Here is a 13624-nt window from a genome sequence, read left to right as displayed (position 1 = left end):
TATTGTTGTCGTCGTGTTCAAGTGTAAACAAGTGTTGATTATTGTTGTCGTCGTGTTCAAGTGTAAACAAGTGTTGATTATTGTTGTCGTTGTGTTCAAGTGTAAACAAGTGTTGATTATTGTTGTCGTCGTGTTCAAGTGTAAACAAGTGTTGATTATTGTTGTCGTTGTGTTCAAGTGTAAACAAGTGTTGATTATTGTTGTCGTCGTGTTCAAGTGTAAACAAGTGTTGATTATTGTTGTCGTCGTGTTCAAGTGTAAACAAGTGTTGATTATTGTTGTCGTTGTGTTCAAGTGTAAACAAGTGTTGATTATTGTTGTCGTCGTGTTCAAGTGTAAACAAGTGTTGATTATTGTTGTCGTCGTGTTCAAGTGTAAACAAGTGTTGATTATTGTTGTCGTTGTGTTCAAGTGTAAACAAGTGTTGATTATTGTTGTCGTCGTGTTCAAGTGTAAACAAGTGTTGATTATTGTTGTCGTCGTGTTCAAGTGTAAACAAGTGTTGATTATTGTTGTCGTCGTGTTCAAGTGTAAACAAGTGTTGATTATTGTTGTCGTCGTGTTCAAGTGTAAACAAGTGTTGATTATTGTTGTCGTCGTGTTCAAGTGTAAACAAGTGTTGATTATTGTTGTCGTCGTGTTCAAGTGTAAACAAGTGTTGATTATTGTTGTCGTCGTGTTCAAGTGTAAACAAGTGTTGATTATTGTTGTCGTCGTGTTCAAGTGTAAACAAGTGTTGATTATTGTTGTCGTCGTGTTCAAGTGTAAACAAGTGTTGATTATTGTTGTCGTCGTGTTCAAGTGTAAACAAGTGTTGATTATTGTTGTCGTCGTGTTCAAGTGTAAACAAGTGTTGATTATTGTTGTCGTCGTGTTCAAGTGTAAACAAGTGTTGATTATTGTTGTCGTCGTGTTCAAGTGTAAACAAGTGTTGATTATTGTTGTCGTTGTGTCAACAAGTGTTGATTCCATTGAAACCACAGATGCTTTCATTCAAGAGAACAAATGCTTTTATTCACACGAACATCTTCATCTTCTCTCTTCCTTCTCCACCAGCTGAGGCGCGAACGGTCCCACCATCCAGTTGAGCGGCGTGTTGTTGAGCAGGTAGTCCATGACGCCGTCCAGGGACTGCTGGACCTGGAACCACAAGACTCCAGACTCTTCACAGAACCACGGTTGGATTTCATCGTCTCCGAGAAGTTCCTCAGTGACGTCTTCTAATGTTTGATTCATTTTATTGAAATATTTTCAAACGTATTTTCATTCTTTCTTACACTTTGATATTATTATTACAATAACAAAACAAACATTTTCTTTTTAATTCAACATAAATGTCGGTATAATAGAATATCACCTGCTCAGGTGGTAACAGGTGTGCGAGGACTCACCTGGCTCAGGTGGTCACAGGTGTGCGAGGACTCACCTGGCTCAGGTGGTCACAGGTGTGCGAGGACTCACCTGGCTCAGGTGGTCACAGGTGTGCGAGGACTCACCTGGCTCAGGTGGTCACAGGTGTGCGAGGACTCACCTGGCTCAGGTGGTCACAGGTGTGCGAGGACTCACCTGGCTCAGGTGGTCACAGGTGTGCAAGGACTCACCTGGCTCAGGTGGTCACAGGTGTGCGAGGACTCACCTGGCTCAGGTGGTCACAGGTGTGCGAGGACTCACCTGGCTCAGGTGGTCACAGGTGTGCGAGGACTCACCTGGCTCAGGTGGTAACAGGTGTGCGAGGACTCACCTGGCTCAGGTGGTAACAGGTGTGCGAGGACTCACCTGGCTCAGGTGGTAACAGGTGTGCGAGGACTCACCTGGCTCAGGTGGTAACAGGTGTGCGAGGACTCACCTGGCTCAGGTGGTCACAGGTGTGCGAGGACTCACCTGGCTCAGGTGGTGACAGGTGTGCAAGGACTCACCTGGCTCAGGTGGTCACAGGTGTGCGAGGACTCACCTGGCTCAGGTGGTCACAGGTGTGCGAGGACTCACCTGGCTCAGGTGGTCACAGGTGTGCGAGGACTCACCTGGCTCAGGTGGTCACAGGTGTGCGAGGACTCACCTGGCTCAGGTGGTCACAGGTGTGCAAGGACTCACCTGGCTCAGGTGGTCACAGGTGTGCGAGGACTCACCTGGCTCAGGTGGTCACAGGTGTGCGAGGACTCACCTGGCTCAGGTGGTCACAGGTGTGCGAGGACTCACCTGGCTCAGGTGGTAACAGGTGTGCGAGGACTCACCTGGCTCAGGTGGTAACAGGTGTGCGAGGACTCACCTGGCTCAGGTGGTAACAGGTGTGCGAGGACTCACCTGGCTCAGGTGGTAACAGGTGTGCGAGGACTCACCTGGCTCAGGTGGTCACAGGTGTGCGAGGACTCACCTGGCTCAGGTGGTCACAGGTGTGCAAGGACTCACCTGGCTCAGGTGGTGATAGGTGTGCGAGGACTCACCTGGCTCAGGTGGTAACAGGTGTGCGAGGACTCACCTGGCTCAGGTGGTCACAGGTGTGCGAGGACTCACCTGGCTCAGGTGGTCACAGGTGTGCGAGGACTCACCTGGCTCAGGTGGTCACAGGTGTGCGAGGACTCACCTGGCTCAGGTGGTCACAGGTGTGCGAGGACTCACCTGGCTCAGGTGGTCACAGGTGTGCGAGGACTCACCTGGCTCAGGTGGTGACAGGTGTGCGAGGACTCACCTGGCTCAGGTGGTGACAGGTGTGCGAGGACTCACCTGGCTCAGGTGGTGACAGGTGTGCGAGGACTCACCTGGCTCAGGTGGTGACAGGTGTGCGAGGACTCACCTGGCTCAGGTGGTGACAGGTGTGCGAGGACTCACCTGGCTCAGGTGGTGACAGGTGTGCAAGGACTCACCTGGCTCAGGTGGTGACAGGTGTGCGAGGACTCACCTGGCTCAGGTGGTCACAGGTGTGCGAGGACTCACCTGGCTCAGGTGGTCACAGGTGTGCGAGGACTCACCTGGCTCAGGTGGTGACAGGTGTGTGAGGACTCACCTGGCTCAGGTGGTGACAGGTGTGCGAGGACTCACCTGGCTCAGGTGGTGACAGGTGTGCGAGGACTCACCTGGCTCAGGTGGTGACAGGTGTGCGAGGACTCACCTGGCTCAGGTGGTGACAGGTGTGCGAGGACTCACCTGGCTCAGGTGGTGACAGGTGTGCGAGGACTCACCTGGCTCAGGTGGTGACGGCTGCGCTCCAGTAAGACAGGTGTGATGCTGGCGCTGCTGCTCAGAGACGACTGCAGCTCTTCAGCCGATCGCCTGGCACTGGTCAGCTGGTCCTGGACGGCGCCAGGTAGTCCTTGAGCGCTGGACACCACACCTGAGCAGGTGGTTCTCAGCTGAGAACTGAGGCCGTGAACCATGGAGAGAACACTGGACTCTAGTGGCTTCAACACAGACACGAGGGTGAGATAAAGTACTATAGTACTACAGTAATAAAGTAATATAGTAATACAGTATTATAGTTATACAGTAATAATAGTAATACAGTAATAATAGTAATAATAGTAATACAGTAATAATAGTAATACAGTAATAATAGTAATATAGTAATATAGAAATACAGTTATATAGTAATACAGTATTATTGATATAGATGGATATAGATATAGAGTGAAGTGAAAGTATCATGACATTCAGTTCTATCCTTTGTCTTTGTTCTTTTCCTTTGATCTTGTTCTTTCTCTTTAGACTTAGATTGTTTCATCTTGTTCTTTCTCTTTAGACTTAGATTGTTTCATCTTGTTTTTTCTCTTTAGACTTAGATTGTTTCATCTTGTTCTTTCTCTTTAGACTTAGATTGTTTCATCTTGTTTTTTCTCTTTAGACTTAGATTGTTTCATCTTGATCTTTCTCTTTAGACTTAGATTGTTTCATCTTGTTTTTTCTCTTTAGACTTAGATTGTTTCATCTTGTTCTTTCTCTTTAGACTTAGATTGTTTCATCTTGTTTTTTCTCTTTAGACTTAGATTGTTTCATCTTGTTTTTTCTCTTTAGACTTAGATTGTTTCATCTTGTTCTTTCTCTTTATTTCTCTTTGTTCTTATTTTATTTAGTTTTATTTTTTATGAAAAATTGCTGTATTTGCTGTGGATAATTGGGAAAATACAATTTACCGTAGGAGACCATAAAGTTCTACCTTACCTTACCTAATATAGGAATAATAGTAATACAGTAATAATAATAATACAGTAATAATAGTAATATGGTAATACGGTAATACACTAATATAGTAATACAGTAATACATTAATAAAGTAATAAGGTATTACAGTAGTACAGTAATACATTATTACAGTAATAAAGTAATAAGGTATTACAGTAGTACAGTAATATAGTAGTACAGTAGTACAGTAATATAGTAATATAGTAATACAGTAATACATTAATAAAGTAATAAGGTATTACAGTAGTACAGTAATATAGTAGTACAGTAAAACAGTAGTACTAATACAGTAATAAAGTAATAAAGTAGTACAGTAGTATTTTAATACAGTAATAAAGTAATAAGATAATACAGTAGTACAGTAGTACTTTAATACAGTAATAAAGTAATAAGGTATTACAGTAGTACAGTACTACAGTAATAAGGTATTACAGTACTACAGTAATAAGGTATTACAGTAGTACAGTACTACAGTAATAAGGTATTACAGTAGTACAGTAATACAGTAGTACAGTAATAAGGTATTACAGTAGTACAGTAGTACAGTAGTACAGTACTACAGTAATAAGGTATTACAGTAGTACAGTAATACTGTAGTACAGTAATAAGGTATTACTGTATTACAGTAGTACAGTAATACAGTAGTACAGTAATAAGGTATTACTGTATTACAGTATTACAGTAATACAGTAGTACAGTAATAAGGTATTACACTAGTACAGTAGTACAGTAATACAGTACTACAGTAATAAGGTATTACAGTAGTACAGTAGTACAGTAATACAGTAGTACTAATACATGTTCTCACCTCCTCTGGTTTGTGCGTCTCTCGTGTCTCTTCTTGTTCTCTCCTCCACACCAGCAGGCGCTGCTGCAGCTGCTCAGTGGCGCCCCCCAGCTGGTGGGCGGTGGCGGCGCGGGTGAGCTCCAGCAGCTCCAGAGTGCTGGCGATCTGGGTCACGGTGCTTTGAGTGGCAGCTCTGGCGTCGCGGGCTCGGACCCGAGACAACTCCAGCGCCCGCTGACGCACTTTACTGGACAGTTTTCCCAGACGGACGAAGTAGCTGCTCCTGCCGGACGATGACATCACTTCCCCTGAGGGAGCTTCAGCCAGAGCAGCTGAGGAGCAAGAGTTGGACTCAAACCGTCAGCTGTCAATCATTTCATCCTGACACTGACCGAGCTCCTGCTCCGTGATGGGCAGGTTCTGGTCCACCCAGTTCTCCGAGCGGGTCAGCGCCGCTCCCATCCCACTGCTGACCATCTGACCCACGCTGGTGCCCATCACGCTGTCGATGCCGCCGCTGACCGCCGAGCGCGTCATCTCCACGCCGCCCATCACGGCGCCGACCACGGCGTCCTTCGCCCCCGACACAGACTGACGGACCAGACCCACCGTGTCCGACACCACCTGAGCAGGTGAGTCACAGGTGAGACTGAAGGTCACTTCACTGAAGGTGACCATCGTCCACCTTCAGTGAAGTGACCTTCAGATGGTCCCCTTCAGTGAAGTGACCTTCAGATGGTCACCTTCAGAGAAGTGACCTTCAGTGAAGTGACCTTCAGATGGTCACCTTCATTGAAGTGACCTTCAGTGAAGTGACCTTCAGATGGTCCCCTTCAGTGAAGTGACCTTCAGTGAAGTGACCTTCAGTGAAATGACCTTCAGTGAATTAACCTTCAGTGAAGTGACCTTCAGATGGTCACCTTCAGTGAAGTGACCTTCAGATGGTCCCCTTCAGTGAAGTGACCTTCAGATGGTCCCCTTCAGAGAAGTGACCTTCAGATGGTCACCTTCAGTGAAATGACCTTCAGATGGTCCCCTTCAGTGAAGTGACCTTCAGTGAAGTGACCTTCAGTGAAATGACCTTCTGATGGTCCCCTTCAGAGAAGTGACCTTCTGATGGTCCCCTTCAGAGAAGTGACCTTCTGATGGTCCCCTTCAGAGAAGTGACCTTCAGATGGTCCCCTTCAGAGAAGTGACCTTCAGTGAAGTGACCTTCAGATGGTCCCCTTCAGTGAAGTGACCTTCAGTGAAGTGACCTTCAGTGAAATGACCTTCAGTGAATTAACCTTCAGTGAAGTGACCTTCAGATGGTCACCTTCAGTGAAGTGACCTTCAGATGGTCCCCTTCAGTGAAGTGACCTTCAGATGGTCCCCTTCAGAGAAGTGACCTTCAGATGGTCACCTTCAGTGAAATGACCTTCAGATGGTCCCCTTCAGTGAAGTGACCTTCAGTGAAGTGACCTTCAGTGAAATGACCTTCTGATGGTCCCCTTCAGAGAAGTGACCTTCTGATGGTCCCCTTCAGAGAAGTGACCTTCAGATGGTCCCCTTCAGAGAAGTGACCTTCAGTGAAGTGACCTTCAGTGAAATGACCTTCTGATGGTCCCCTTCAGAGAAGTGACCTTCAGATGGTCCCCTTCAGTGAAGTGACCTTCAGTGAAGTGACCTTCAGATGGTCACCTTGTCTGCAGGCGTCTGAAGGATCGGCAGCGACTCCTCCATCCTGTCCAGACCCTTCATGGCGTAAGTGTTGACGGTCGACACTGGAACACAAATGTCGACTTTATGAAAGTTTCACGATCAATGTTTGTCAATTATTGAAATATCGTTAATTTATAAACGTTTAAGAAACCATCAGTTTTAAGGAACCTTCAGTTTTAGGAGACCATCAGTTTTAAGAAACCTTCAGTTTTAAGAGACCATCAGTTTTAAGAAACCAACAGTTTTAAGAAACCAACAGTTTTAAGAAACCAACAGTTTTAAGAAACCAACAGTTTTAAGAAACCAACAGTTTTAAGAAACCAACAGTTTTAAGAAACCAACAGTTTTAAGAAACCTTCAGTTTTAAGAAACCAACAGTTTTAAGAAACCTTCAGTTTTAAGAAACCAACAGTTTTAAGAAACCAACAGTTTTAAGAAACCATCAGTTTTAAGAAACCAACAGTTTTAAGAAACCAACAGTTTTAAGAAACCAACAGTTTTAAGAAACCATCAGTTTTAAGAAACCAACAGTTTTAAGAAACCAACAGTTTTAAGAAACCAACAGTTTTAAGAAACCAACAGTTTTAAGAAACAATCAGTTTTAAGAAACCAACAGTTTTAAGAAACCAACAGTTTTAAGAAACCAACAGTTTTAAGAAACCAACAGTTTTAAGAAACCAACAGTTTTAAGAAACCATCAGTTTTAAGAAACCAACAGTTTTAAAAAACCAACAGTTTTAAGAAACCATCAGTTTTAAGAAACCATCAGTTTTAAGAAACCATCAGTTTTAAGAAACCATCAGTTTTAAGAGACCATCAGTTTTAAGAAACCATCAGTTTTAAGGAACCTTCAGTTTTAAGAGACCATCAGTTTTAAGGAACCTTCAGTTTTAAGAGACCATCAGTTTTAAGGAACCTTCAGTTTTAAGAAACCAACAGTTTTAAGAAACCATCAGTTTTAAGAAACCATCAGTTTTAAGAAACCAACAGTTTTAAGAAACCAACAGTTTTAAGAAACCAACAGTTTTAAGAAACCAACAGTTTTAAGAAACCAACAGTTTTAAGAAACCAACAGTTTTAAGAAACCAACAGTTTTAAGAAACCAACAGTTTTAAGAAACCAACAGTTTTAAGAAACCATCAGTTTTAAGAAACCAACAGTTTTAAGAAACCAACAGTTTTAAGAAATCTTCAGTTTTAAGAAACCAACAGTTTTAAGAAACCAACAGTTTTAAGAAACCAACAGTTTTAAGAAACCAACAGTTTTAAGAAACCAACAGTTTTAAGAAACCTTCAGTTTTAAGAAACCTTCAGTTTTAAGAAACCAACAGTTTTAAGAAACCAACAGTTTTAAGAAACCTTCAGTTTTAAGAAACCAACAGTTTTAAGAAACCAACAGTTTTAAGAAACCAACAGTTTTAAGAAACCAACAGTTTTAAGAAACCATCAGTTTTAAGAAACCAACAGTTTTAAAAAACCAACAGTTTTAAGAAACCAACAGTTTTAAGAAACCAACAGTTTTAAGAAACCAACAGTTTTAAGAAACCATCAGTTTTAAGAAACCAACAGTTTTAAAAAACCAACAGTTTTAAGAAACCAACAGTTTTAAGAAACCAACAGTTTTAAGAAACCAACAGTTTTAAGAAACCAACAGTTTTAAGGGTATCTGACGTCTCATCGGTTCTCTCTGGATCGTTTGCTCGTGACTGAATTCCGTCTCTCAGTTCTTGTGTGTTTTGCTCTGATGTTCAGGAACTGAACACACTCTGAAAGACGACATGAAACATCTGGACCTACGTTGAGGCTCCATGATGTCCAGCAGGGGTTTGGACGAGGTGGCGGCAGCTGCTCCTAAGGTGCGAACGCCGCTCTCTGCCGCGTCCATCACGCCCTTGAGCAAGGGCAGGTTGTCTCTGGTGCTGCAGTAGACGCTGGACACGGCTTCACAGGCCGAGCTGACCAGAGGCAGATTGATGACTCGAGCCACAACGTTCTGCAAGAGAAGCTTCACCTGAGGAACATGAAGCACACCTGGAGGCTCCTGAGGGTTCTGACCTGAGGGTCTTCACCGGGTTCACTCGCCTTCACCTCGTCTGCCGCCGCGACTGCTGGTTCCATGTCTGAGGAGATAAAGTGATGATCTCAGTGATCGTGAAGATGTTGGTGAATTGATTAGTCATGTCTGAGGAGATAAAGTGATGATCTCAGTGATCGTGAAGATGTTGGTGAATTGATTAGTCATGTCTGAGAAGATAAAGTGATGATCTCAGTGATCGTGAAGATGTTGGTGAATTGATTAGTCATGTCTGAGAAGATAAAGTGATGATCTCAGTGATCGTGATGATGTTGGTGAATTGATTAGTCATGTCTGAGAAGATAAAGTGATGATCTCAGTGATCGTGAAGATGTTGGTGAATTGATTAGTCATGTCTGAGAAGATAAAGTGATGATCTCAGTGATCGTGATGATGTTGGTGAATTGATTAGTCATGTCTGAGAAGATAAAGTGATGATCTCAGTGATCGTGATGATGTTGGTGAATTGATTAGTCATGTCTGAGAAGATAAAGTGATGGATCTCAGTGATCGTGATGATGTTGGTGAATTGATTAGTCATGTCTGAGAAGATAAAGTGATGATCTCAGTGATCGTGATGATGTTGGTGAATTGATTAGTCATGTCTGAGGAGATAAAGTGATGATCTCAGTGATCGTGATGATGTTGGTGAATTGATTAGTCATGTCTGAGAAGATAAAGTGATGATCTCAGTGATCGTGATGATGTTGGTGAATTGATTAGTCATGTCTGAGAAGATAAAGTGATGATCTCAGTGATCGTGAAGATGTTGGTGAATTGATTAGTCATGTCTGAGAAGATAAAGTGATGGATCTCAGTGATCGTGAAGATGTTGGTGAATTGATTAGTCATGTCTGAGAAGATAAAGTGATGATCTCAGTGATCGTGAAGATGTTGGTGAATTGATTAGTCATGTCTGAGAAGATAAAGTGATGATCTCAGTGATCGTGATGATGTTGGTGAATTGATTAGTCATGTCTGAGAAGATAAAGTGATGGATCTCAGTGATCGTGATGATGTTGGTGAATTGATTAGTCATGTCTGAGAAGATAAAGTGATGATCTCAGTGATCGTGAAGATGTTGGTGAATTGATTAGTCATGTCTGAGAAGATAAAGTGATGATCTCAGTGATCGTGAAGATGTTGGTGAATTGATTAGTCATGTCTGAGAAGATAAAGTGATGATCTCAGTGATCGTGATGATGTTGGTGAATTGATTAGTCATGTCTGAGGAGATAAAGTGATGATCTCAGTGATCGTGATGATGTTGGTGAATTGATTAGTCATGTCTGAGAAGATAAAGTGATGGATCTCAGTGATCGTGATGATGTTGGTGAATTGATTAGTCATGCCTGAGGAGATAAAGTGATGGATCTCAGTGATCGTGATGATGTTGGTGAATTGATTAGTCATGCCTGAGGAGATAAAGTGATGGATCTCAGTGATCGTGATGATGTTGGTGAATTGATTAGTCATGTCTGAGAAGATAAAGTGATGATCTCAGTGATCGTGATGATGTTGGTGAATTGATTAGTCATGTCTGAGGAGATAAAGTGATGGATCTCAGTGATCGTGATGATGTTGGTGAATTGATTAGTCATGTCTGAGGAGATAAAGTGATGATCTCAGTGATCGTGAAGATGTTGGTGAATTGATTAGTCATGTCTGAGAAGATAAAAGTGATGGATCTCAGATGTTGGTGAATTGATTAATCATGTCTGAGAAGATAAAGTGATGATCTCAGTGATCGTGATGATGTTGGTGAATTGATTAGTCATGTCTGAGAAGATAAAGTGATGGATCTCAGTGATCGTGATGATGTTGGTGAATTGATTAGTCATGTCTGAGGAGATAAAGTGATGATCTCAGTGATCGTGATGATGTTGGTGAATTGATTAGTCATGTCTGAGGAGATAAAGTGATGATCTCAGTGATCGTGAAGATGTTGGTGAATTGATTAGTCATGTCTGAGGAGATAAAGTGATGATCTCAGTGATCGTGATGATGTTGGTGAATTGATTAGTCATGTCTGAGGAGATAAAGTGATGATCTCAGTGATCGTGATGATGTTGGTGAATTGATTAGTCATGTCTGAGGAGATAAAGTGATGATCTCAGTGATCGTGATGATGTTGGTGAATTGATTAGTCATGCCTGAGAAGATAAAGTGATGATCTCAGTGATCGTGATGATGTTGGTGAATTGATTAGTCATGTCTGAGGAGATAAAGTGATGATCTCAGTGATCGTGAAGATGTTGGTGAATTGATTAGTCATGTCTGAGAAGATAAAGTGATGATCTCAGTGATCGTGATGATGTTGGTGAATTGATTAGTCATGTCTGAGGAGATAAAGAGATGATCTCAGTGATCGTGATGATGTTGGTGAATTGATTAGTCATGTCTGAGAAGATAAAGTGATGATCTCAGTGATCGTGATGATGTTGGTGAATTGATTAGTCATGTCTGAGAAGATAAAGTGATGGATCTCAGTGATCGTGATGATGTTGGTGAATTGATTAGTCATGTCTGAGAAGATAAAAGTGATGATCTCAGTGATCGTGAAGATGTTGGTGAATTGATTAGTCATGCCTGAGAAGATAAAAGTGATGATCTCAGTGATCGTGAAGATGTTGGTGAATTGATTAGTCATGCCTGAGGAGATAAAGTGATGGATCTCAGTGATCGTGATGATGTTGGTGAATTGATTAGTCATGTCTGAGGAGATAAAGTGATGATCTCAGTGATCGTGATGATGTTGGTGAATTGATTAGTCATGTCTGAGGAGATAAAGTGATGATCTCAGTGATCGTGATGATGTTGGTGAATTGATTAGTCATGTCTGAGAAGATAAAGTGATGATCTCAGTGATCGTGATGATGTTGGTGAATTGATTAGTCATGTCTGAGGAGATAAAGTGATGATCTCAGTGATCGTGATGATGTTGGTGAATTGATTAGTCATGTCTGAGAAGATAAAGTGATGATCTCAGTGATTGTGATGATGTTGGTGAATTGATTAGTCATGTCTGAGAAGATAAAGTGATGATCTCAGTGATCGTGATGATGTTGGTGAATTGATTAGTCATGTCTGAGAAGATAAAGTGATGATCTCAGTGATCGTGAAGATGTTGGTGAATTGATTAGTCATGTCTGAGAAGATAAAAGTGATGGATCTCAGTGATCGTGATGATGTTGATAAAGTGATGATCTCAGTGATCGTGATGATGTTGGTGAATTGATTAGTCATGTCTGAGAAGATAAAGTGATGGATCTCAGTGATCGTGATGATGTTGGTGAATTGATTAGTCATGTCTGAGAAGATAAAGTGATGATCTCAGTGATCGTGAAGATGTTGGTGAATTGATTAGTCATGTCTGAGAAGATAAAGTGATGATCTCAGTGATCGTGATGATGTTGGTGAATTGATTAGTCATGTCTGAGAAGATAAAGTGATGATCTCAGTGATCGTGATGATGTTGGTGAATTGATTAGTCATGTCTGAGAAGATAAAGTGATGATCTCAGTGATCGTGAAGATGTTGGTGAATTGATTAGTCATGTCTGAGAAGATAAAGTGATGATCTCAGTGATCGTGATGATGTTGGTGAATTGATTAGTCATGTCTGAGAAGATAAAGTGATGATCTCAGTGATCGTGAAGATGTTGGTGAATTGATTAGTCATGTCTGAGAAGATAATAATAATAAAATAATGATAATAAAATAATTCAATAATAAAATAAAATAGTTCAATAACAAAATAGTTAAATAATAAAATAAATGAATTATAAAATAATTAAATAATAATAATAATAAAATAATTCAATAATAAAATAGTTAAATAATAAAATAAATGAATTATAAAATAATTAAATAATAATAATAATAAAATAATTCAATAATAAAATAATAATAAAAACAATTAAATAATAAAAATAATAATAAAATAAATCGATAATAAAATACTAATAATATCATTAAATAATAGAATAATTCAATAATAAAATCATAACAGAAATAATTAAATAAATAATAATAGTAATAATAATAATAATAATGTCTATTTATATAGCGCCTTTCTAGACCAGGGTCACAAAGCGCTTTGACAGCCATTCACACACACTGATGGGAGTAGGCTGCACACGCGCCAAGTCTGCCATCAGGAGCAATCAGGGTGAATAAGATAATAATAAAAATAATTCAATAATAATAATAATCAAATATTTCAATAATAATAATAATACAATAATAAAATAGTAATAATAAAATAATTCAATAATAATAAAATAATTCCATAATAAAATAATAATACAATTATTCAATATAAAAAAATATAAATGTTTCTAAAAAAAAAAAAGTATCATTCTGTAAATAATTCATGTCAAACTAAGAAAATCAACTAAATGTTGTTTTCATCCTCGTTTAAGGATCAATGGTTTTAAAGCCAACAATAGATTTGATCAACGATCAACAACACAATCATTCTTTAAATAAAAGAGCTCGAGTCTCAGGTGTTTATCGACTCTCGTCACAAACACGTCCAGTTGCAACATTTTATTGAGCAACTTTTGTGATTAGATCTTGAATCATTTTCTAATCTTGGCTGCAGCCAGAGATGAAAACATTGAGATAAAACTATCCTCAACAATCTTATGACTAACTTTGAAATAAACTGTTGATGACATTTAAACCATTTCTCACCTAATTCTGATTTACTTCATTATATTTTCCTTGTTCATTCTATCAAAACAGCAACACATCAAGTTGTTGTATTTAATAACTACACAAACACACGGTGTTTATTACCATAAATATAGATTATATATAATATATATCGAATATGTGACATTTCTCCATCTCAGTGACTCACTCCGGTGACGTCATCACTGACGGT

The 13624-nt window shown here is 40.5% G+C and overlaps 1 protein-coding gene across 1 annotated transcript in view; it reads right to left on the bottom strand.

Annotated features, from left to right (window-relative positions):
• Positions 1 to 987: 987 nt before the first annotated feature.
• The window catches only part of plin3 (perilipin 3), a 12948-nt gene continuing 311 nt past the window's right edge, over positions 988 to 13624 (bottom strand). Inside the window, exons 2-8 of the mRNA XM_087783158.1 lie at positions 8716 to 8780; positions 8458 to 8653; positions 6641 to 6723; positions 5353 to 5584; positions 4982 to 5292; positions 3177 to 3395; positions 988 to 1140 (exon numbers count right to left, since the gene is read on the bottom strand). Coding sequence (XP_087639284.1) covers positions 1030 to 1140; positions 3177 to 3395; positions 4982 to 5292; positions 5353 to 5584; positions 6641 to 6723; positions 8458 to 8653; positions 8716 to 8778 — 1215 coding nt within the window. The 5' untranslated portion in view covers positions 8779 to 8780 and the 3' untranslated portion in view covers positions 988 to 1029. The remainder of the gene's footprint in view (positions 1141 to 3176; positions 3396 to 4981; positions 5293 to 5352; positions 5585 to 6640; positions 6724 to 8457; positions 8654 to 8715; positions 8781 to 13624) is intronic.

This window comes from Callionymus lyra, chromosome 2 (genome assembly GCF_982586985.1).
Source record: "Callionymus lyra chromosome 2, fCalLyr1.hap1.1, whole genome shotgun sequence".
In the NCBI taxonomy this organism is placed as follows: Eukaryota; Metazoa; Chordata; class Actinopteri; order Syngnathiformes; family Callionymidae; genus Callionymus; species Callionymus lyra.
The sequence above is the reverse complement of the archived record's forward strand: the minus strand, read 5'-3'. Positions and strand labels throughout refer to the sequence as shown.